At 28.3% G+C, this 24,023-nt stretch overlaps 1 protein-coding gene across 1 annotated transcript in view; it reads left to right on the top strand.

Annotated features, from left to right (window-relative positions):
• Positions 1–5,041: 5,041 nt before the first annotated feature.
• The window catches only part of LOC117170887 (carbonic anhydrase-related protein-like), a 29,516-nt gene continuing 10,534 nt past the window's right edge, over positions 5,042–24,023 (top strand). The window contains exons 1-9 of the mRNA XM_033357931.1: positions 5,042–5,091; positions 5,154–5,226; positions 5,463–5,651; positions 5,736–5,842; positions 7,614–7,666; positions 7,756–7,861; positions 8,929–9,156; positions 9,250–9,356; positions 23,222–23,327. Coding sequence (XP_033213822.1) covers positions 5,172–5,226; positions 5,463–5,651; positions 5,736–5,842; positions 7,614–7,666; positions 7,756–7,861; positions 8,929–9,156; positions 9,250–9,356; positions 23,222–23,327 — 951 coding nt within the window. The 5' untranslated portion in view covers positions 5,042–5,091; positions 5,154–5,171. The remainder of the gene's footprint in view (positions 5,092–5,153; positions 5,227–5,462; positions 5,652–5,735; positions 5,843–7,613; positions 7,667–7,755; positions 7,862–8,928; positions 9,157–9,249; positions 9,357–23,221; positions 23,328–24,023) is intronic.

Genomic DNA, 24,023 nt, shown 5'->3' on the forward strand with positions numbered 1-24,023 from the left:
ATACATACCTGGGCGTGCCACAGAGCCGCATTCAGGATGTGACATCTATAAAGGATACTCTCCGAAGCAGATACGAACGTCTCATCCGACAGATTTGGTCTTCCGAACTGTCGGCGAGGAACAAAGTATCTGCAACGAACATGCTTGCCGTCCCGGTATTACTCTATTCATTTGGAAAAGTTCCATGGACGAAGAACGAGCTCAGATCTCTTGATATCCGGACAAGAAAGGTCATAAACATGAACAAACGCATGCATCTTAAGTCTTCGTTCCGCGACTGTACATCTCACGTTGTCAAGGGGGTCGCGGAATATTGAGTCTTGAATGTCTTCACAACAGGATTATTCTGGGTACAGCATAATGTTCAGGAATCACGAAGAAGTGGACAAAGGAGCATTTCTGTACAAAGCAGCGGAGGAGGCTGCTGAAACACTCGGACTTGACTTCAGTATTAGGGGTAAGCAAAATGCATCAAATCTAATCTATCTCGAGTAATCACTCCTGAAAGCCCGGATTAAGAAAGCACAAGAGAAAAACTTTCGTGAACAGCTGCTCGATAAGAGGATGCACGGTATCTTCCACAGAAATGACGTTATATCTACAATCTCCACAATATGACGATTTGATACTTAACTTTGACATGATTTCGACTCGGAAAATAAACTTGTTGCATAAAGGTTGTAGTTGTGCGTATATTCTGAACAATGAATGATACAAACTATAAAATAGCTTTGAAAAGGACTGGACCTTTAATTGACAAAAGGCATGCAAACTAGGGTGGCTCAAAAAGGCTTTTATTTTTTAAAGGGTAACGATCTGCCCAATTTAATTCCAAATCTGAAAAAAGAAATTCCTTAATTTTTAATTTTTTTATTTTTCGATTTTAACAGATGCCGATTTTGACTTGAAGTTTCCCATGTAGAATTTATGGGGAAGAATCACTTTTTTGAGTTTTTGAAATAATTTTTTAGGGTTTGACATTTTTTTATAGGTTTGATATATGTGTTTGACATCCCTCACCCACTCCCACGAGTACCTGAAAACTACCCTTAAAAAAATGTCAATTCTTCGTGAAATCGACATTTTGAGCCTGTAGCGATGGGGGTTGAATAACTTAGTAGGAAAATATCGATGGGGTTGAAATTTTTCATTGTACAGGTGAGGCATTGTAAGTGCATAGTTGCATGGTGTGGTTCTTATAATATGAGATACCTGTGGTTTTTATAACACTGTGGTTGCGCGGGGAAAATTGGTTACAAAAGCGTTTGTTACTACTGCAAAAACTAAATATATCTAAATAGCAGTAAATTTATACTTTGGAAACATAGAATGAAGTTTTTCATTAAAAATAATACTTTGTTTTGCATTTTATTAGCTAATTCCTGGGGTATCTCATATTATGAGAATAGTTTGACGAGTTTGGAAAAAGCACTTTTTTACATTTTTTGTATTTTCAGCATAAAAAAATGTTTTAATGACATTTTTTATTTGAACTTCTTATGACAAACTAAATTTCCTTTAAAATTACCTATATTACTTTTAAATTCAGTACATACAATTCCGTCAATCGCGCCAAACAGAGTTGGTATCTCATATTTGAGTACTCTCCTCTATATATTTTTTTAATTTCCTTTTTCCGAAAATGCTGCCTGGTTTCAAAATAACCAAGAACATCACTTCACTAATATTGTCTTAATATTACACTAGCTAAACAAATATACGCTGAAAAATGGTTTAGATGTTTCAGCCATACGTTTAGCTGGATTTCATTTTCTAAGAAAATATAGCTTTGTCACCTGAATTCCTAGGTTTTTCGGCTAAATTATATATCTAGAAATTTTCCAGCTTATTTATCTAAATTATTTCTAGAACACTAAATCTAGCTAAGCGTTTGGCTGGGACAGCTAAACCATTTTTAAGCGTATTTTATTTTAAAAATCATGAGTCAAACTTTTTGTTCAATTTCTTAAAATTTTAAGTTACTGTATGTAAAAATTCGTGAATTGCAACAAAATTTTTTACACAGGAGTAAAAACTTATGCAGTTATCGTTTTTTAAATTTCTTATATTTTTAACAGTGTACATGTTAATAATAACTTGATAAGTTCTGAAATTAATTTCGTGTTCCAGACTTCACATATTTCTCCTATTTCGCCTTTTTAAAGAATTTTTCTTTTTCTCCCTATTTTTAAAATAAAATGTTTAAAAATAATTTATGGTTCAAAATTCTAATGTTTGGTAAATAATTTATTGCATGGAAAATTCGCCGTTTGTAAACATTTTTTCAACTTTTTCCAAAGAGCTTTTGGAAACATTTAATTTCTGGAAATATTGCATATTTCCAAAAAGTCCAACAGGTGATAAAAAAATGCAGTTGCAAACTTTGGTTGAAAATTTAACTACTTCTTCCAAAACTTATTTTATTTTCTTAAAAACTTATGTATTTTACTAAAAATTCAGCTATTCTATTGTATACTGGATTTTTTTTAATTAAAAATTCATCTATTTTGTTAAAACTTTTTGTTTGTATAGCACTTAATTTTTGTGGTTGCAAATTCATTTGCGTGTTTGAAAATTACTTTTTTTAAGTATAAATTAATTTATAAATCTAAAAATTGAACTAAATTTGTTGTCGAAATTTTTTTTATAGGCACTGAAAATTTATTTTAATTGTTTTTAAACTAATTTTTGTTAAAAATTTATCTTTTGGAGTTAGAATATCGTCCATTGTTTGAAAATTAAAAAAAAATTAACCTTTCATTAATTGTTTATTTTATTTGCTTATAAACATGTTTCTCTGACTGTAAATGAAATTTCATTGTATTTCTTGTCAAAAATTTATCTAACTTATATTATTATATGTAAAAAATTATCCATTTTGTTGAAAAATTGTCTTTTTTTGGTAAAAAATTTATATTATGGGTTGAAAGTTCAACTGTTTGTTTGAAATTTTTTCTTGAAAATACATGGCTTCTATTACGAGTTCATTTATTTGGTCAAAAATGTAACTAATTTTGTTCAAAATTCGATTTTTCAATTGAATTTTTTACAAAAAATATAGCCATTCAATTTTTGCTACAGAATTGTAGAAAGTTTCTTTTTTTGAATAAAATTCATTTTTTGGTTTATAAAATTTCAATTTTTTTGTGAGAACCTGATCACTTTGATTTGAAGATAGATCTGTTTTAGTATAAATTTCATATTTATTCACCAAGATACAACTTCTTGATTTAAAATTAATCCCCTTTGCTTGAGGATTTAACATATTTGTTTGACAATGTTGGTTGAATCAATTTCTTGAGAATCATTTTTTCTTAAGATTCATATTTTTTTGTTCAAAATGTATCTCTTTGGTTGAAAGATGATCTATTTTATTGGGAATTGAGATTTTTTTATTGAAAACTTAACTGCATGGGTGAGAGTTAAACTAGTTCTTGAAAAAAGTTAAAGAGGTCTTCTCTCGGTGTTTATGAATTTAATTTTTTTTTAATTAATATTTTTGTTCAAAATTCACATTTTTTTATTTTAAATTCCATTTCTGTAGCGAAAATTCGTTTTTTGGCTTGCATTTTTAACAGCAAACGGTATATTGTGCATGATATTTTTTGTCATCCCTCTGAATCCAAAATATAAATTTAAAACTAATTTCTAATTTTTAACAATATTGAAACAATAAGAAGCTTTAGTTTATAAAGAAAACAGCCCGAAGGTGATATTGTGAAACTTAGAAAACGATTACTTTATCTTAAAATGGAAGAAAATAAAATTATTTACACACTCAATCTGTTTCGCCTTTGTTAATTACAGTTAAAACTAATACTACTGAAAAATCACGTAACTCGATTAAACACAGCTGCACGAAAGAGACGGTCTTCTAATTTCGAAACCGCTAAACTAAAAATTAAGGCATTTGAAAGTTGTTAATTTTCAAGTAAAAGTGATCACATACAATTTTGTTGAAAGCAAATTTATATCATCTGGATAGGGTCTGTTCCAAAAAATAAATAATTAGTTAAGATTTTGGAACCAAGAATCTGAAATCGAATAATTTATACATTTCCAAATGAGAATCACGTTCGTTTCTTTCAAATTAAAACCCATAAAAATGACAATTATACGCTATCAAGTTTAAACGCATTCAAATTTCAGTACCAGTAAATCTGATTATTTCACTGACGGGTAATTGATAATTAACCAAAGACAGAATTATGTAAAATATTTTCAAATTATAAGCTGTAAAAACTGAAAAATATAAAATTTGAGTGCTCGAAAATTATACTTTTTTACAATTAGGCATTCCAAAGTTTTCAGTGAAAAACCTAGAGAAAAAATAAAAATTAAGAAAAGGTGAATCAGCTTGGCCCACAAAAACATATTACTTTGTCTTATTTGTTGACGCGTAGAAGATAATAATTTACGTCAAATAAATCCTTGCTTTCAAGAAATACTTATTTTAATACCTACAGAAGCAAAGAAGATTATTTATTGGAGAAATGTTCCACAGCCAAATATTATTACATTTAAAAGTTTAGATTTCTAAAAGTTTTTTTGAATCTTCTGAAATTTAAACTAGCTAAGTGCGAAGTCAAAATTGTTCAATTTTAAATGCTATCGTCATCACATAATCTGAGCATTAAGAATAGTAATTTTTAATTAAAAATATAGGCAGTGAGGCTATTAAGAGACTTCAAGTAAAAAATTTTTTAATTTTACTCTGAAGGATGGAAAAAATTTTTATTTCAGGTGTTCTTCAAATCATGAAGAATGTGGAAGAGTAATTCGCAGTAATATTTTCCACCGGAGGTAGGGTGTGGGATGGTGCTCCCCCACCTAAAAATTCAGTAGACTGCTTTGACGTAATCACTCAATTTTAATTGCTAAGATTTTTAGAAGCGTGTGATCAACTACATTCACGACACAATAACCAATACAGTAAAAGTTGAGAAAACAAGATAAAAGATATTGGAGTCTCGGGCTATATATAGTTACTTTTTCTGGAGCAAATTCTTTCCATAAGATACTAGCAACCGATTTGCAGATTTTACAATTTATTCATCACATTACTGGATCTTCTAGAGAATAAAGAAACAAGTAAGAATTTAAATTTAAAATATAAAAACATTTGTAATATTTTTTTCTTTATATTGTTTTAGATTTTAAAGAGATTTGAAATGAAGCAACTATGCTTGACAGCGACTATTCTTTTGGGTCTTATTGTAGGAACGAGTGAGTAATATTTTTCAAACTTTTTTTAAAAACAATTCCATCATCTCATTTTGAATAAACGGGAAATGCGATGTTATTTTTTAGAAATATAAATATATAAGCATGAAAGAGATCACCATATTTAATTAAATAATAAAAGAGCATCTATTCTTCAAAAAGTAACCAGATGATAAAAGTCACAATTTAGATAATTGCTTTTTATTAACATGGTTATAATTTGCACGTTTTTTTTCCAGACACATTCAGTTACAAAGAGGCTAAAAATTGGGGAAAACAATATCCCGAATGTAATGGAAAACACCAGTCTCCCGTAATTTATACGCCAATTGGCCAAGAGGGTTTTCCAAACATTAGTAAAATATTGAGACTTACAGACTTCCAAAAATTACCCAAAAAATTGACTATGAAGAATAATGGTCACACTGGTAGTAAAAATTATTTATATTAATTCATACATTCAATTCTTCTTCTTTTTATTTCATAAATTCTTTACTTTTGCTATAATACAGTGGAAATGAAAGCCGATTGGAATGGAAAACCTCCAAGCTGTACTGGCGGACCCCTCCATGGAAACTACGTATTTGAAAAAGCCACTTTTCATTGGGCCCCAAAAAAGGTTAATATTTTCAAATTTTTCAAATTGTCTCTAAATTTTAATTATGGAAAATTTACGATTTCGTAAATTTTTCCATTGCATTGACACAATGCGAATTCTACAATGTGAAGCTTGTAGTTAGGCTACATAACGCCCATCAACATAATGTATTCACAAACTATTTACGTGAAAATGGATAAAAAATAGAAAGTTTGTACTAAAAACGAAGATTTTGAAAATAATCTAGACAATCTTTAAAGTCATTTTTAGGATCAACCATCTAAAATAGATTTTCGCAATTCCGACAAACTAGTGCTCACGGTGTTCTTGAAGGGTAAAGAGGTTTGACAAAAATGGATTTAAAAACGGGTTCCGGGGAAACTTTCCTTACGATTTTTAGTTTTGAAATCCGTTTTGATCAAATCCCAAAGGAGCCCTGCTCCTTTTTACGAGATATCGGCTTTTTTGTATTTTTAGTTTTTCTTTGCTTTTTTGCATGTGAGCAAACTGCTTGCAAATTAATTTCATGCGCTCACAATGTCTTTGCGACGGACGAGAATGTTGGGATCTTATGTTTTTGGGGTCGGTGAAACCGAATCCGAAGTTGTTTTAATCACATCGTATTTCATTTTGTCCCTAACCTCAAAAAATGATCTAAAATATGCCAAAAATTACCTTTTTTGGATAACATAAATATAAACTTCAAGAAATATCGTACTTTTTTACTATAGGGGTCACTTAAACTAAATTAGAGGTCATTTTGAGTTAATTACAGCACTGTGTGTCTCTAAACACGAAATATAACTTTGAAAATTGATAAAAGTGAATCTACAAAAGTGTTTTAACTCTCAAAATTGGCTATGGTTTTTCGATGAGATATCGACATTTTTCCATTTATTTTAAATCAAAAAATTGAAAAAAAAACTTTCAAAAACTAAAAAGGGGGGAGGGGTGCCCTATAACAACTACGTCCTCGCCGCTAGTCCTGGGTCATGCTAAAAGTGATCTATGGGACTAAATCTGCGATGCTGAATGATGGAAACGAAAACTATGTAACTGAAAATTGGATTAAAAGTTTCTCTTCACTCAGAATCAGATTATGAGAGAAAATGGAAAAATACCGATATCTCATCCAAAAAGTCATACCCAATTTTTCGAGTTGAAACGCTTTTGTGGATTCACTTTTATCATTTTCCAAAGTTATATTTTTAGTTTATGGACGAACAGTCCTGCATGAACTTAAAATCACATCGGATTTAGTTTTAGTAACCCCGAAAATAAAAAAAGTACGATATTACTTGTAGTTTGTATTTATGTCTTACAAAAAAGCTCGTTTTAGGCAAGTTTTAGATAATTTCTTGAGTTTAGGGACAAAATATAATGCGAAGTGATTAAAACAACTTTTGATTCAGTTTCATCGACCCGGAATACACAAGATTCCGACATTCTCGCTCGCCGCAAAGACATTCTAAGTGCATGAAATTAAATTGCAAGCAGTTTGCTCACATGAAAAAAAGCAGTGAAAAACTGAAAATACAAAAAAGCCCATATCTCGAAAAGAGAAGCAGGGCCGATTTTGATCAAAACGGATTTCAAAACTAGAAATTGTAAGGAAACTTTCCCTACAGTCCGTTTTAAGAGCCATTTTTTTTAAAATTCTTTACCCCTCAAGACCGCCGTGCGCTAGAATAGCTTGTCCAGATTAGCGGTTGACCATTATTTGATTAATAGAATCATTACTAAAGATAATAATAAAGATAATAATTTATATTTTTAACGCACTATTGAATAGTGGGCTGAAGAAGTTGATGCTACCGCTCAGGAAGAAGATTCATTTTTGTACGAGTAAGTCAAAAATGCCATCTTGATTTTCTTATTGTCTCTAACACTAACAAAACGTTCGATATTAATTTTCATTTAAACATCTTCTATAGCATTTATATGGAGATGCACTTGTTCTTTTATAGAACAGATTTGAAATCATTTGAGAAAGCTCAAAAACAAAAGGGCGGTCTTGCAGTGTTTAAAATGGCGTTCCAGGTGAGAAGAGGAAATATGTTTTTTTAATTTGCTACAATAAGTGGCTATTTAGTATTTTTGTAAAACATTATACATATATGAACACATTTACAATTCTCACAGATGCAACAGCCTAGTTGTCTAAAAAAAGTGATAAAATGTTAATAATTTCTAACCCAAAAAGAGACGAATAATGACTAATGTTTATTACTAATGCAAGAATATATTTTTTATTTGTGAGCATTATAAAAGAAATGAATTCATATGACTTCAAAAAAATGTAAGATAAATTAAAAATAATTTGAATGAATCAAATTCTACAAAATCCCTCACTTCTTGTGAAGATATTTTTTAAAATCCATTTAAATACTACGAAATCTTGTACAATTCAATACAATTTGATATTTCCTATAATTCTGGAAAATTTACTTAGACACTTCAAAATGTTTTAATATTTTTCAAAACCATTAGCATATTCAGGTATATTATAAAATCTCTCGAAACCTGCAAAAATATTTTAATACTTACAGATGCCGTAAAACTGTTCCACATCTTTCAAAATTCTAAAAAAATTTTAAACTAAATAAAAATTCTTTAAAATCTAGTAAAACATTTCAGTCCTTAGAAATCCGTTAATATTGATTTAATCTTCGGAAAATGCCTTGAAATTGCAATTCTTTCAATTCTATTCTAAACAATCTAAACAACCAAACATTTAAAAATTCTAAATAATCTTGAAATTCTAAATAATAACCTTTGAAAAATTCTTGAAAATTACATTGATGACCCAGAATACTACCAATTTGTAAAATTTTTAATCTTCTATGAAAATTCTGGAAATTCCGAAAAACACCATGCAATCTTTAAAATTCTTTGAAAAATCTTCAAATTCTTGAAATAAATTGAAAATTGCTTGAGATTTGTGAAAAATATGTTTAATTCTTTCAAATTTTCATTAATACTTCAAAATGATAAAATTCCAAAACATATATTATTTCTTGTGAATAATATCTTTAAAATTCCATTTAAATATTTTAAAATCTGATATTTCGTTGAATCCTACGATATGTATTACCTTGCAATTTCAGAGCAGATTTCTAAATCCCGAACATTTGTTTGACAACCTGGAAAAAAAATTGCATAAGGTGCAATCTCCAAATTCAACAACAGAGATAACCCCGTTTCGCTTATTAAGTCATTTCGATGATTTATATACACCATTTATATTTTACGAAGGTTCATTAGATTATCCACCCTGCTTGGAATCTGTAACTTGGTTCATATATGAAACTGGTACCGCTATCAAGGAAAGTCTGGTAAGAATCTATATATCCTAAAAATATATGCTAAACTATAAGTTGGATTTTTTATTTACAATTATTATTTTGTATTCACATTTTTACTTGTAGGTAAAGGAATTCAGGAAAATAAAGTTGGCCAATGGAGACGTGTCAAATGTTCGACCTACCCAGCCGCTAAACAAACGTCAGGTTAAGATAGTGTTTACTCACAATAGGTACGAAAATATGGCGTAACCAGAAATCGGTAACTGGCAGGGCTCGGGAAAGGTTTTCTGCAGTTTTCCTCTCCCTTGTGCGAAAATCGAAACGGATGTGAGCACCTCCAATAAAAATCTGACTGCAGACAGTGTGGAGTAGATAGTATGTTTATGGGTTTCTTTATATTTAAATATCGAAAAATAATATAAATGTAAATCGTAATATAAAACGAAGCCTTTTTTGCGTCAATTATTGATTTCTGGGACTTATTTCAAGTATATATTCCCGTTGCATAACATCTAGTTATAAGTTATCTCCAGCGCTCTTGTCGATTTGAACACTTGTAGATTTCGATTTGTTTTATCCTGGATTCGTTGCCGACGTTGAGGGATAAAAATCACTAACCGCGCGAACTGGTCAAGATTCAAATAACAGACACAACACAATAATTTAAAGAACAAACCAATAGTTTTTATTTAACTTCAATTTAAATATTGAAGATCATTTAATCAAGATTAAATGTCCTATTCCGTCGCCGAGAACAGTTTGTTTACACAAATAAGATTTCTTTAAGGTTTGACATTTTTAAAGTTTTATTTAATTAAAATAATTTTAATTAAATGGTTTCTATTCTCACTTCACTTAAAATTTAGTTCGAGTCAAGTCGACCATGGCGAACCGTACCGAATTACAGGATTAAATAAAGTTTTTTGGACTTGAATTTCGATTAACAACTTAAGAGAAAAATATTCTAAGTCCAATTTTCATAATTCAGAGAGCGAGTGTCGCAGATTTTTTATTTGAAATACAAACCGAGAGACGCAAATATCTGAGCTTTTTCTATGTACTTGCATATATTTATAACCTCGGTTTTTTCCAAGAATAGGGTGGGAATTGTCCTTCTAGCCAATAGAATTGCTGACGTCACATAATTTAATGTTAAATTAACCTATCATGATGAGGTGCGTTAAGCGCCACCCTTATATTTCAAGCTAAAATTATGAGATGGCATAGCTATTTAAATGCTAACTTCTGATCCTTTACAACTAGCTATTAGAAGTTATTAATTCGAGGTACAGAGAGGAGTTGTCATGTAATTTCCTATTGTCAATCATAATTAATAATTATTCTTTCTGATAATAATTATCTATTTAAAATTCTAAATATACTGAATGTCTTATATCATTTAAATTATTTCAAATGTTTACCGCTCTTAAAACTATTAACTGATAAGTACTCAGTAATAGGGTGCTAGCGCCCTGACATACTTGTTCTCAAACAGCGCATGCTGTTACACTGAACCAAGCTGTCAGTCACCTAAACACCTGCCAAACCAACTATTCTCTTTGCGATATTAGAACAAATAATTGTTAATAAGGAAACTAATTGAAATAATTTTTACCTACTTTTCAACTTTCTTTCATTCAACAGTCCGTAGTGTTTTCTTACGATCCGGAGGGGAATTGTAGGTTAAACTAATCCAACAGATGGCGCCACAAAAAGTAGGTCTGTCTTTTTCATTGAATAGCATCGAGGAAAAGCATAAATAATTAAAAACTTGATGCTGTTTGCAAATAAACAAAAAAAATATGAAAAAATAAGAGTAACTATTACTAATTATTTCAAAAAAGAAAAAGTCATGAAAATATGTAGTTTAATATTAAGGACCTCAATGTCAAAAATATCTAAAACATATACATGATGAGAAGAATTAATAAAAAATATATGACGTATCTGAAATATAAATATAATAATAATTAAAGTAGGTAAGACTACGTCTTAAGTTACAGAGTAAAGAGTCTTTGTACCTTTAAAATCTTAACAATTTCAAGTTGTGAAGAAAATATTTTTTTAAAGTAATACTAATTGGAATTAAAATGTTTGAGGGAATAATTTGGTAAATAGTCAATGAAAAAACTAATAAATGAAAAAATGGATTAAACATTATTTAATATCATGTATATATTTAGGGTATATATTTAAATTCACTTTTGTCATTCAGCTGGACGCTTCGAACTTTTCTCTTCTCTATTTGTTTATTAATAATTTTTCTGCTCAAAGTATGGGAAAACTGAAATTTGGCACATAAGAATTTGTGACGCTTTAATAACTGATCAGGAAAGCTTTATATTGTCTTAAATTAATGCTTAGGGACTCATAAAATACAAATAATTTGTTTATCATTCCATTTATTTGTTGCAAACAAATTTGATAAAAAAATTAAAAAATAGTCTTATTATTGGTAAAATTTTGTTGTTGCCAAAATTGATTCGTATTAATGTGGGAATGACATTTAATAACAAAAATAATTCTAAAGTTTATAATAACTATTGTTATAAATAATTCTTGTAGAAAAATATTAGAATTTGTGATTTAAAAAATTATTATTTCCTTCAATCGCCAGAAAGACTTCAGGTATTCCTTAAAACAATAAACATTTAATGATATTTGATAAAATATAACAATTTAAATTGTTGTAAACACATTAGATGAACAAATTCAAAATTTTGCTCCTTTCGCAATGAATTTTTTTTTACACTGAAAATGTTTAAACCTATTTAACAAATAACTGCTAGTCACCAAAATATGTGAGAAGTTAACAATAACTATTGTTATAAATAAGTTTTGTGACAAAATATTGAAATAAAAGGTTTAATGAAAATTTTTATTTTTTTAAATCGCTACAATGGCTACGGATATTCCTAAAAAAATTTATCTTTGATCATATTTAGTGGAATATAACAACTTACACGTTTATAAAGAATTTACATAAAAAATTTGTCAATATTGACAGATTCACTTGGAAAAAGTCGGGTTTTTGATCGTAATGGATTGGAAATGAATCATAATACTGCATGCTAAGATTCACTCAATACAAAATATTTTGACAATAAACCATCGACTTGGCCATCAAAGAAAATTTAAATTTGATAAAACCTTAAGTTTAAATATTTTGTCACAAGAATTGTAAATAACAGTGGCTATTGTTAACTTTTCTAATATTTTTGTGACTAGCAGTCATTGGTCCAATAGCTTAAAACATTTCCAGTGCAAAAAAAAATTTCTATGCGAAAGGGCCAACATTTAAAACTTGTTTATCTAATTTGTTTACAAAAATTTAAATTGTTATATTTTATCAAATAGTTATTATTTTAAGGAATACCTAAAGTCGTTCTGGCCATTGAAGGAAATTATAATTTAAAAAATCTTAAATTCTAAAATTTTGCCACAAAAATTGTTTATCACAGTGGTTATTATAAACTTTTTAATTATTTTGGTTATTAAGTGTCATTTCTACATTAATTGGAAGCACGTTTAGCAAAAAAAAATTTACCGATAATAAGACTTTGTTCATAATTTGAATGGAAAAATGACCAATTAAAAGTACATGAGACAAAAGTTCAGAGAGTCAAGATGAATAGAATTTAATGATCTTTAATTTAAAACAGAAAAATTCAAAATGGCAAGAAAATTGAAGACTCTGGACATTTTTAAATGAAAAAAGTGCATTTCCTGTAACTGTGCGTCGTAAGTACAGTACGTTTGTTTATAGATATTAATAACTTATAGTCTGCTTATTTTAAAATGAGATTTGCAATAATATAATTAACTATTTAATTTAAAATCTCCTTTAAATTTAAATTTTTCAATAAAATTATTAGGGGCTGAATGCAGCCAGAAAAAAGGTTTCAAGATTAAGCAACAAATAAATTATTGAACTGTATAAATGTATATATAATATTTGGTTCAATTTAAATAAATATATACATTATATTGAATAATATTAAATCCATTTTCTCATTTATCATTCGTGGCATTGACTTTTTACCAAATGATTCCCTCAAACACTTTAATTACAATTACCACTACTTTTGAAAAATATTTCCTTCGAAACTTGAAATTGTTACCATTTTAAAGGTGCTCTTTACTTTGCAACTTAAGTTGTAGTCTTACATATTTTAATTATTATTATATTTATATTGGATATAATTAATATATTTTTTATTAATTCTTCTGATCATGTATATGTTTTAAATATTTTTGTCATTGGGGTCTTAAATATTATTAATTTTTTAATTACCTACATTAATAATTTCGACAATAAATAATTTTGTTTAACTAGAGCAAATAATAAAATCAATAATATCAGCAAAATAAATCATAGAAATATGAAGTTCCAACTGCTTTCAAAATTTATCTCAAAATTAAATTTTATTTATATTAAACTACATATTTTTATGACTTTTTCTTAATAATTAGTCATAGTTACTCTTATTTTTTCATATATTTTTTTTGTTCATTTGCAAACAACATCAAGTTTTTAGTTATTTTTACTTTTTCTTAATGCACTTCAATTAAAAAGACAGACCTACTTTTTGTGGGGCCATCTGCTGGATTAGTGTGACCAACATTTCCCCTCCGGATCGTAAAAAAACTACTACTACATACACATATACGGTCGAGACAGGGGGCTGCCGTCCACTTTTAAAATTAGGTATTTTCACTTTAACCACAAGCTAATACCGCTTTGTTGAATACAGAAAATCGAGAGGAAATTTTTTAGAACGAACAGGCATCAATTTAGATGCAGACGGTCACGACTTAGTTTTTATATTCCAGTTTTGGTGGTTTGCATATCATGTCGGTTTTGACTATCCATCATTTGGAAATTATATTAAGCCAAGTACAATTTTCATTTGAAGACAGTAATAGTCACTAGCAAATGGGAGGAAATTAAAAGTTAGGTAATTATCATTATAACTTAACTGCGATTTTCTGTCTAGACTATGCAGCAAATATTATTTTTTTGCCTAGTGCATTCTTACACACAGAAAAACGCTAATCTTTCAGAGTACGCCAAAATTTATGTAGTTGTGAATTTCAACAAAAATCAGTATCAAGGAAAAAAAAGCTGTTCTTAAACAATTTTAATCTACACAAAATATATTGCACAAGACGCACACTGATTACGTTTTTCCTACACAAAATATTTTCAGCAGAGAATGAATTATGGTTTAACACTGTTATATTTTTCCTATACAAAAGATTTTTTAAATAGAATATTTCCTACATAGAATTAAATAATAATATTTTATAATGAAAACATTCTACAAATATTAAAACAAAAAATATTATTTTTTCAAAGCCCGCGAGCTTTTAAATGGGAAAAGCTTGTTTCTCGACAGAATTGAAAAAAGAAACCCTTGTAAAGCTGGCCCCCCGAAGTTCAGATTTATAAAGTTTTCTTTTACAAACTTTGGTACGTGGTTTGTACTGTTTGTACATTTCATATTTTCTGTTCTACTCTCTTGGTTGTCCGGCTAAAGGAAAATCAAAATTTCGTAGCATACCCCCGAAATACAAATTTCTGAAATTTTCTTTTTGCATACGCTTGTACGTCCTAGGCACTATTTGTAAATTCCATAATTTGCTTTGTACCCTCTTTCTTGCCCGGCTATGGGGAAATAAAAATTTCGTAGCATCCCCCAGAAATTTGGATTATTCGGGTTTTATTTCTGCATACGTTTGTACGTCGTTTGTGCTGTTTTTACATTTAAGATTTTTGTTTGTACCCTCTTAATTGTCCGGCTAGGGGGAATTCCAAATTTCGTCGTATCCGCTCGAAATTCGAATTTCTAAAATATTCTGTTCGCATACGTTTATACGTCGTTTGTGCTGTTTTTACATTCAATATTTTTTTTGTACCCTCTTAATTGTCCGGCTAGGGGGAATTCCAAATTTCATCGTATCCACTCGAAATTCGGATTTCTCAAATATTCTTTTTACATACGTTTGTACGTCGCTTGTACTGTTTGTACATTTTATATTTTCGTGAGTACCCGCTTGGTTGCCCGGCTAGGGGGAATTCAAAATTTTGTCACATCCCCCTAATTTTAAATCTCTCAAATTTTCTTTTTGCATACGTTTGTACGTCCGTGATACTGTTTGTAAGTTTAAGATTTTCGTTTGTATACTCTTGGTTGCCCGGCTAAGGGGAATTCAAACTTTCGTAGAATCCCCCCAAAATTCAAATTTTTACATTTTTTTTCTGCATGCGTCGTTAAGTCGTTTAAATTGTTTGTACATTTAATATTTTCTGCTGTACCATCTTGGTCGCCCTGCTAGGTACAGTAATTACGGGACAAACAGGGCAAACAACCCACAAACGTTAGCAAAAAGGAAAATTCCAAAATTCAAAAAGGGGGGGGGGCTAGTCAAAACGAAACTATTCAATCTACAAACGACGTACAAACGACATACAAATGTGCGTCAAAAGAAAATTTTAAAAATGTGAACTTGGAGAGGCTAACTTCACGGGGGGTACAAAGAAGTACTTCTTATTACTATTTTGTAAATTAACGATATACTATATATTGGCATTATTAAAGTACTTTTAATTTGTTTGAGCAATTTTCTTCTGCAAGTCTTCAACAGTTATTACTTTCGGAATTCGATACCAGATTTAAGGAATGCTCAAAGTAATATTTAGTGTGGAAGACAGTTTGCAATTTTTTAACAAATAGGAAAAGTGGAGAAAATTATACTTTCTTTTGCATTTCATACATTATTTAGCTTATCGTTTAGTGTTATCCGATTCCCGAAATTATAAACATACAAAAAAAATTAAATTTTTTTTATGTTTCTGCAAGTTATTTTTTAAAATCAGTTTTATTTATAAAATAAAACACTTTTTAATAAGCGAAATATATAGTGCAAGAGATTTACAAAAAGTAGAATCTTCTCCATCTGTGACAAGAAATATCGCTCCTAATGCTCTTTATCGCCCACATTAATTTCAGAAAATAATAACTTTTCTCAATTTACAGGATGAATGAATTGATCAAAGAATTTTGAAATATCTTAAGTAAAGAAAAATTACTAAAAATACGGCAAAATTAATAAATAAATTATAGTAAAAAATCGAACCTTCTAATTTTCCGCCAAAAGACGTGAGGTACGTAAAAACTCTAAAAGAAGAATTGTAGGATTTTTTTTTCATATTCATCAAAGATGGTATGAAAAAATACATATTTTTAACAAAACTTCTAAATTAGATATTTTTACTTGCAGTAGTTGCTATATAAAAGCAAAAATATTTCAAGCAAAACTGTAATCATTTCATTTGATGTAGAATCTACTTTTTGTGAAGAATATTTTATGTTCTGTTTTAAATATACTATATAGAGTATATTTTGTAAAGGAATAACATTGGACAAAATATTTTTGTGTGCAATGTTTTGATAATATATTTATAATAAAATACCACTATGCAATTCTGTATATAAAATAAGTATCCTGCGTAGAAAATATTTTGTGTTAGCAAAAATAATTACTATTTATTTCTGTGTATGATATATTCTGCGTAGGAAATATTGTGTTTAGAAAAAAAAAAACTATTACACAATATAAAATTCTGCGCAGGAAATACTCTGGCTAGAAAAATTTTCGTACTGGAAAAATATATCAAAATTAAACAATAATTAGTTCTGTGGCGGAAATATTTTGCGTAGAACATATTTTGTTCATGAAAAAAAAATTAAACGATACTAAATTATGCGTAGGAAATATTCTGCATAGACAAATTTTGTGTATAGAATAAACTTGTGTAGGAACGGGCGTTACATAATATTTGGACCAAACAAAAAACAGTCATGATTAGTGGCCGGTCAGCTAAAATAATATTTACCTAATTTTTAATTAATTTTTTGCATTTAAAAATATTTAATATACTGGGGTAACTGAAATTTAGTAAATATTAGGTTGCTGAAAAACAATCAGTACATTTTATAGTAAATTAACAAAATTGTTTTGGTATTGAGGATTTATCACTTAAGTCAAAAATTAATGTCTGAGGTTGAAAACTCAAATATTTGGTTAAAAGTTTGTTTTTTCTGTTGAGAATTTTATTTAAACTAAAAATGAAGCTATTCCATTTTTGGTTTTAACATTAATATATTTATTTATAAAATATTATTTAGCTTACTATTCATATATTTTAAAAAATGCATCTTCTAGTTGGAAATTAAGTTACTTGTTTGAAAGTATACCTTCTTGACAATCAAGCTTGTTGGTGACAGAATCATCACTTTAGTCAAAAATTCATATCCTGAAATGGAAACTTAAAAAATATGGTTAAAAAATAGTTTTTTTGGTACAGAATACATTTTTTAACTGGAAATCTAAATATTCTATTTTTTATTTTACATTGATATTTTCCTTAAAATAATAATATATTCTATTCACAGATTCAACTGTTTCACAAAAAATTCACGCATTTTGTTAAAAATGATTTTTTTGTTAGAAACCTAATGTTCTTGGTTAATAGCTCATATTTCTGGTTGAAAAGTTACCTACTGCGTTAAATGATGAACTTTTTTGTGAAAATACATTTAAATTTCATTCAAGGTTCATAATTTTCGTTCAAAAATCACTTCTTCTTGTTGATAAAAATTCTACTACTCATTTCGAAGTTAATCTACTTTATTTAAAATCCATTTTTTGTTACTTGATAATGAATATTTGTTAATGAAAACTCATGCAGATTAACCAGTGTCATAATTTTTTCTGAAACTGTTGCAAAACCTGTACTTATCATTTAGAACATTATTTATTTCTTATGAACTCTCTTGCTTTAATCGTTAAAAGAATTTTTACAAATAAAACTTGTTAAATTCGGGCATTTTCTTGTACAATAAGTCATTATTTATTAACAGCCTCTCCGGCAATAATTTTTTTTTTATGAATCCACGCAAATATAGAACCATAAACAATTTTTCAAAATAAGCACTGAATTCTCTTCAAAAGTGGCTCATGAGGACCCCAAATATGCGTGATTAATTGATTTCGCATTGATTCATTGTTATAAATAAAATCCTTTTTCAAACCGTGTGCAAATAATTCGAAGGCAATATTTTGAAAATAGAAACGTTCTATGTCACAATAACAATTTCTCAGTGTAGCCTTTTGATTTCTTTAATAGAGTTGAAAATGTTACACCAATTCGCCTTCTGATCAAAATTTTCTATTCTTTACTCTTACCATGTGTATAACTCTTTAAAGTACAACATACGATTCTAAATTAGCTTATATATCTTTACAAAGCAATGAATTGGTTTCTAATATGAATATCTTTAACTTCTATTAATGCTGATTCAGCGATTTGGAGATTTTGATTCAACCTTCTGTGAAAAATTAAAAAAATGTACCACAAAAAAATTTCGAAAATCGAAAGCAGTAGGCGATGTTTTTAAACTGAATACAGACTTCTTCACGTTTATAATTTTATAACATAAGACTCTTACTGCATTACAAGATTCCACCAAGCAACACTATTGCGTCGTTCTATTAAACTCTTCTATTTTTCAAGCCTTACAATATAATAACCTTTTTTTAATTATTATGTTTGATCCTAAGTGAATTTAATAATTAATAATAATCTTTAGTGGTTTTATTTTGTACATATTTAAGTTTTAAGGCTTATTAAGGCTTATTGAAAAAAAAATCATTTTTTCAAATTTGGTTAAACAAGTCTTTTTATGGAAAAGAAGGAAAATATAAAACCGAAAACATTTTGAAAGACGAAAACAGAACTCTGTTGAAAAGTAGAGCATGGGGATCCAGAATATGGATAAATAATTAATGTAGTCATTAATATTGATTTAATATTGACCTAATACATTTGGAAGATATAAAAATTATGTAATTTTTTAACAAATCGTGGACAAATCTTAAAAAAAAAACAGTCTTAAAAACGTTCTAGCATCACTTCGTTTTATTAATCTTTTCTTTTTTTTAAGTCTGCCATGCTTATCACATATTTAAATTGTCAAATACAGTTCTAAATAATTATCTTTTCACCAAAAATCACTTTTTAAGTATTAAATTATTGTAGTAATTAGTTTAATCGCACTAATTATTCTCCTCGTGCCTAAAAAAAGAAACAAGATAAATTGAATTTTTTTTATTTCTCCGGGACAGAATAAAACTTATTACATATTGAAAGCGGTGTTTCAAAAATATTCTAGTTACTGCCTATTGTGCTAATGACATGCTGAAAACTTATAATAGAATATTGTGCATATGAATCTCGCTCAGGTGATTGAAATGAGTTTTATTTATTTTGTGTTTCCAAGTTCTGTTACCTATATATATTTTCCATATATTTTCCGAATTAAGAAATCTAGCCATTTTCCATTAATTTTTGGGAATTCTGGTAATTGAGCAATTATCTATAAATTTTCGGACATTTTGTAATTTAGAAATTTTCTATAGATTTAATAAAATTATAAAATTATTTTGGAATTTTCCGAAAAGCTTCGGATACCCTAAATTTCTGACAAAATTTCCAAAAATTTCCAAAGTTTTTATTATTTCTGAAATGGAAAATTTTCTGCACTTGTTACAAAAAATACCATTTGCAACAGGTACTGATTAAAAGGCAGTTGCAACTTTGGCTGAAAATTTAACTATTTGGTTCAAAACTTATTATGTTTTCTTAAAAATTTGTGTCTTTAATTGAAAATTAAGCTATTCTGTTCCTTACTGGATTTTTTTACAATTAAAGATTGATCTATTTACTCTAAAAAAAATTTTTTTGGCACAAAATTAATTTTTGAGATTGAAAATTAATTTACGTAGTTGCAAACTATTCTTTTTTAAAGTTAGAGTTAATGTCTTCAACTACAAATTTAAGTACATTTTTGTCTAAATTATTTTTATATTTATATTAATCTCTTGGAAACATAACTCTAACTGACAATTATCCTATTCTATTTTTTGTAGAAAATATATCTTTTTTAGATAGAAATTTATCCATTTTGTGACATTTGCTTTAAATTAATCTTTTTTGTTAATAATTCATTTTATTTGCTCATAAACATATTTCTCGAGCTAAAACTGAAATTTGATTCAATGAATTGTTGGAAACGTTTCTTTCTTAGTAGAAAATTATCTTTTAATGAACTTTTTCCTAAAAATATAGCCATTCCATTTTTGTTCGAGAATTGTATTAAGTTTTTCTTTTTATTAAAATTCATATCTTGGTTTTGAAAACTCAACTGAAATCTTTTTTTATCAAAATCAACTTTTTTATGATAATTTGTTAAAAATTCAAATTCCTGTAGCGAAAATTAATTTTTTTTCTTCAATGTTTAACAGTGGACAGTTCTGTTACATTGATATTTTAGATTAATTTTGCTTTGCAGAATATACCCTGTCATCCCTCTGAATCCAAAATATAAATATTAAACAAATTACTAATTTCAAACTATACTAAAACAATAAGAAGCCTCATTTTATAAATAAAACAGTTCGATAGCAATATTGTTAAACTAGAGAAACGCTTTAGTGAACTTAAAATGGAAAAAATATAATTATTTACAAACTAAATCTGTTTCCGTTTTGTTCATTTTATTTATAACAACTACTACCGAAAAGTTACGAAACTCAATTAAACACAGCTGCACGAATGATGCAGTCTTCTGATTTTGAGTCCGCTGCAATCAAAATTAAAGCATTTAAAAGTTGATAACTGCAATGTCAAAATGATCATTTAAAATTTAGTTTAAAACAGTTTTTTCTAATCTGAATAAGGTTTATTTTACGAAATTAATAATTAGATAGGGTTTTAGAATCATGCATTTTAACCAGAATAATTCATTAATTTCAAAATTAGAATTACAACCGCCAAAATTACAATTTTAAGCATTCAAATCTGAACGTATTTCAATTTTAGGACAAGAAAATCTTATAATCTAACTGTTAAGTAATTTATATTTAATCACAGACAAAATTATGTAAACATTTTGAAATTCGTAAACTTTCAGAATTGCAAAATGTCATAAAAGAGTGCTCGACAATTATACTTTTATGCAATTATGCATTCCAAAGTTTTTATCTCGAAACCTTGAGAAAATATACAAATTCAGAAAAGTTACATTAGAGTGGCCCAGAATAATGTATTACTATAGCTTATTTACTACTGCGTAGAAGATAATAATTGGCTTCATTTCAAGTTGAAAAATTTCAAATTTAACACTGAATGATAAAACAATTTTAAATTTGAGGTCGTCTTCAAATCATGAAGAATTTGGAAGATTAATTCGACTTGATGTTTCCTTTGGGAGGTGAGGTGATTGGATGGTGCTCCCCCATACTAAGATACAGTTTGCACCGTTTACATTAGCACTAAATTTTGAATGTGATGAAATTTAGAAACGTGTGCAAAACTAAATTCCTAACACAATCACGTGTATGTTAAATGTTGAGAAAACAAGATAAGAGATATTAGAATCTCGGGCTATATATAGTCATTTTTTCAGGAACAAATTCTTTCTTTAAGATACTAGCGTCCGATTTGGAGACTTAAAAATTTATTCATTACACCGTTGCATCCTCCAAAAAATCAAAAAAGAAGTAAGTGTTTAAATTTAAATACAAAAATATAGTTGTAATATGTATTTATTCATCTAATTTCAGAATAAACAGAGCATTAAAATGAACCAGTTACACTGGATAGCGACTGTTCTTTTTGGTCTTATTTTAGGAGCGAGTAAGTGATATTCTTAAACCTTTTTATTTAAACAAATTTTATACGTTTTTTTTTACAAACGAAAAATTCTGATATCATTTGTCAGTTGCAATGTTATTTTATAGCAGCATAAATATAAACAGACAGATATTAGAAAGATGCCTATATTTTGTTAAATAATAGATAGCTCTAATTCTTTTAAAATAATCCAAATAGTAAAACCAAACATTATATAATTGCTTTTCACAAAAAATCGTTACAATTTTTTATTTGTTTTTTGCAGACGCATTCAGTTATAAAAATGCTAAAAACTGGGGAAAAAAATATCACAAATGTAATGGACCAAATCAATCTCCAGTAAGTTTTGAACCAAATAGCCCAGATGGTTTTCCATTAATCAAAGAAGGAATGACACTCAAAGACTTTAACAAATCACCAAAAAAAATGAGCATAAAGAATACTGGTCACACTGGTACTAAATATTGATTATTTTTAATTATGAATACAATTTTGCTTCAATTTATTTATTTTATAAACTCTTTTGCTTTTCCTATAATACAGTGGAAATAAAAGCCGATTGGAATGAAAAACCTCCAAGCTGTACTGGCGGACCCCTTCACGGGAATTACGTATTCGAAAAAGCCACTTTTCATTGGGCCAAAAATGCGGTAAGTATTGCATCAGTTTTTAATACTCTATACGTTTTATTCGATAAATATTCGCTAATAATATTAATGATATTTTACAACTTAAATTACAAAAAAGTGACAAATAGAAAAGCTTAATCAAAGATCGCGATATAGCATCATTCAAAACTCTATTGACATAATGAGAATGCAATATATTGAAACTTTTGTGCTACATCACCTCCTCAAACATAATGTATTCGCAAGCTTTTTACGTTGAAATGTATAAAAAATAAAAAATTTATATTACAAAAAAAATACGTTTTTTTGGATAATCTGGACAATTTTAACACTATTTTTAAAATCAACCATATAAAATAGATTTTCACAAATCCGAATGACAGATTCTAGAACAGTTTTTCCAGACTAGTATCAGTTCTTGTCTCGAATATTACTCCGATAGTTTTCTACACGGTTATTTGTAAAATATTCCATTTATAAATCAATTAGGAAAATTTACCGCAATTGAAATTAAGTGAGTCATTCATGGCACCATTACTACAAATCATAATAATGATAATTATTTTTATTTAAAACGCACGAATAAAAAGTGGGCTGAGGACATTCTAGGCTTGTAAGTCAAAAATGCTCTGTTGCTTTATTTATTGTCGCCAGCACAAACAAAATGATCGATATTGATTTTTATGTAATTATGTTTCTTCGGTAGGATCGCTATGGAGATGCACGTGTTCTTTTATAGAACAGATTTCAAATCATTTAAGAAAGCTGAAACACAAAAGGGCGGTCTTGCAGTGTTTAAAATGAAGTTCCAGGTGAGAAGTGCAAATAATTTATTATAAACAAGTCACTTTAGTAAATGGTTATTCAATATTTGTACGAAACAATATTTAATAATTAATTATTTTAGAATTTTCACAGATGCAACAGTATAATTTTCTTAAAAAAGAAAAATGCATAATATTGATTAGTAATATACTAATACTTTTTGAAACAGTTTCGATGAGGTTAATTCATTTGACATCAAAACAATTGAAGATTAATTTAGAATAATTTAAATGGATTTGAAATGCTACAAAATTCTTTACTTCTTTTGAATAATTTATTTTCAATACATTTAAATATTATAAAAAATCGGAAACTTATGTAAAATTTTGTGATATTTTATATAATATTTCGAGTAAAATTGCTTCGACTCAAGTTGGACTTGGTTATGTCTTGAGTTCGTCTCCAAGACATCGATGTTTGGCTGCGTCTCAAAACTGAGTCGACAAATGAGCATTCGTCTTTCTTTTATGGCCACGACAGGTAAAACGACGCTTACATCCCTCAAGTTAAGTCTCAAGTAAACCTGCCTTAATACGAACCTTTTACGGCTCATCAATGAGATCAAAATTAATGAATGAAATATTCTTAAGGGCATGCGACACAGTGGGATTCCTACATTACCAACCTCTTTTTTCCATTGAACAAAATTTTTTTGTGAACCATAGAACTTTTTTGGTAAATGA

The sequence above is a fragment of the Belonocnema kinseyi genome, chromosome 4 (genome assembly GCF_010883055.1).
Source record: "Belonocnema kinseyi isolate 2016_QV_RU_SX_M_011 chromosome 4, B_treatae_v1, whole genome shotgun sequence".
Lineage (NCBI taxonomy): Eukaryota > Metazoa > Arthropoda > Insecta > Hymenoptera > Cynipidae > Belonocnema > Belonocnema kinseyi.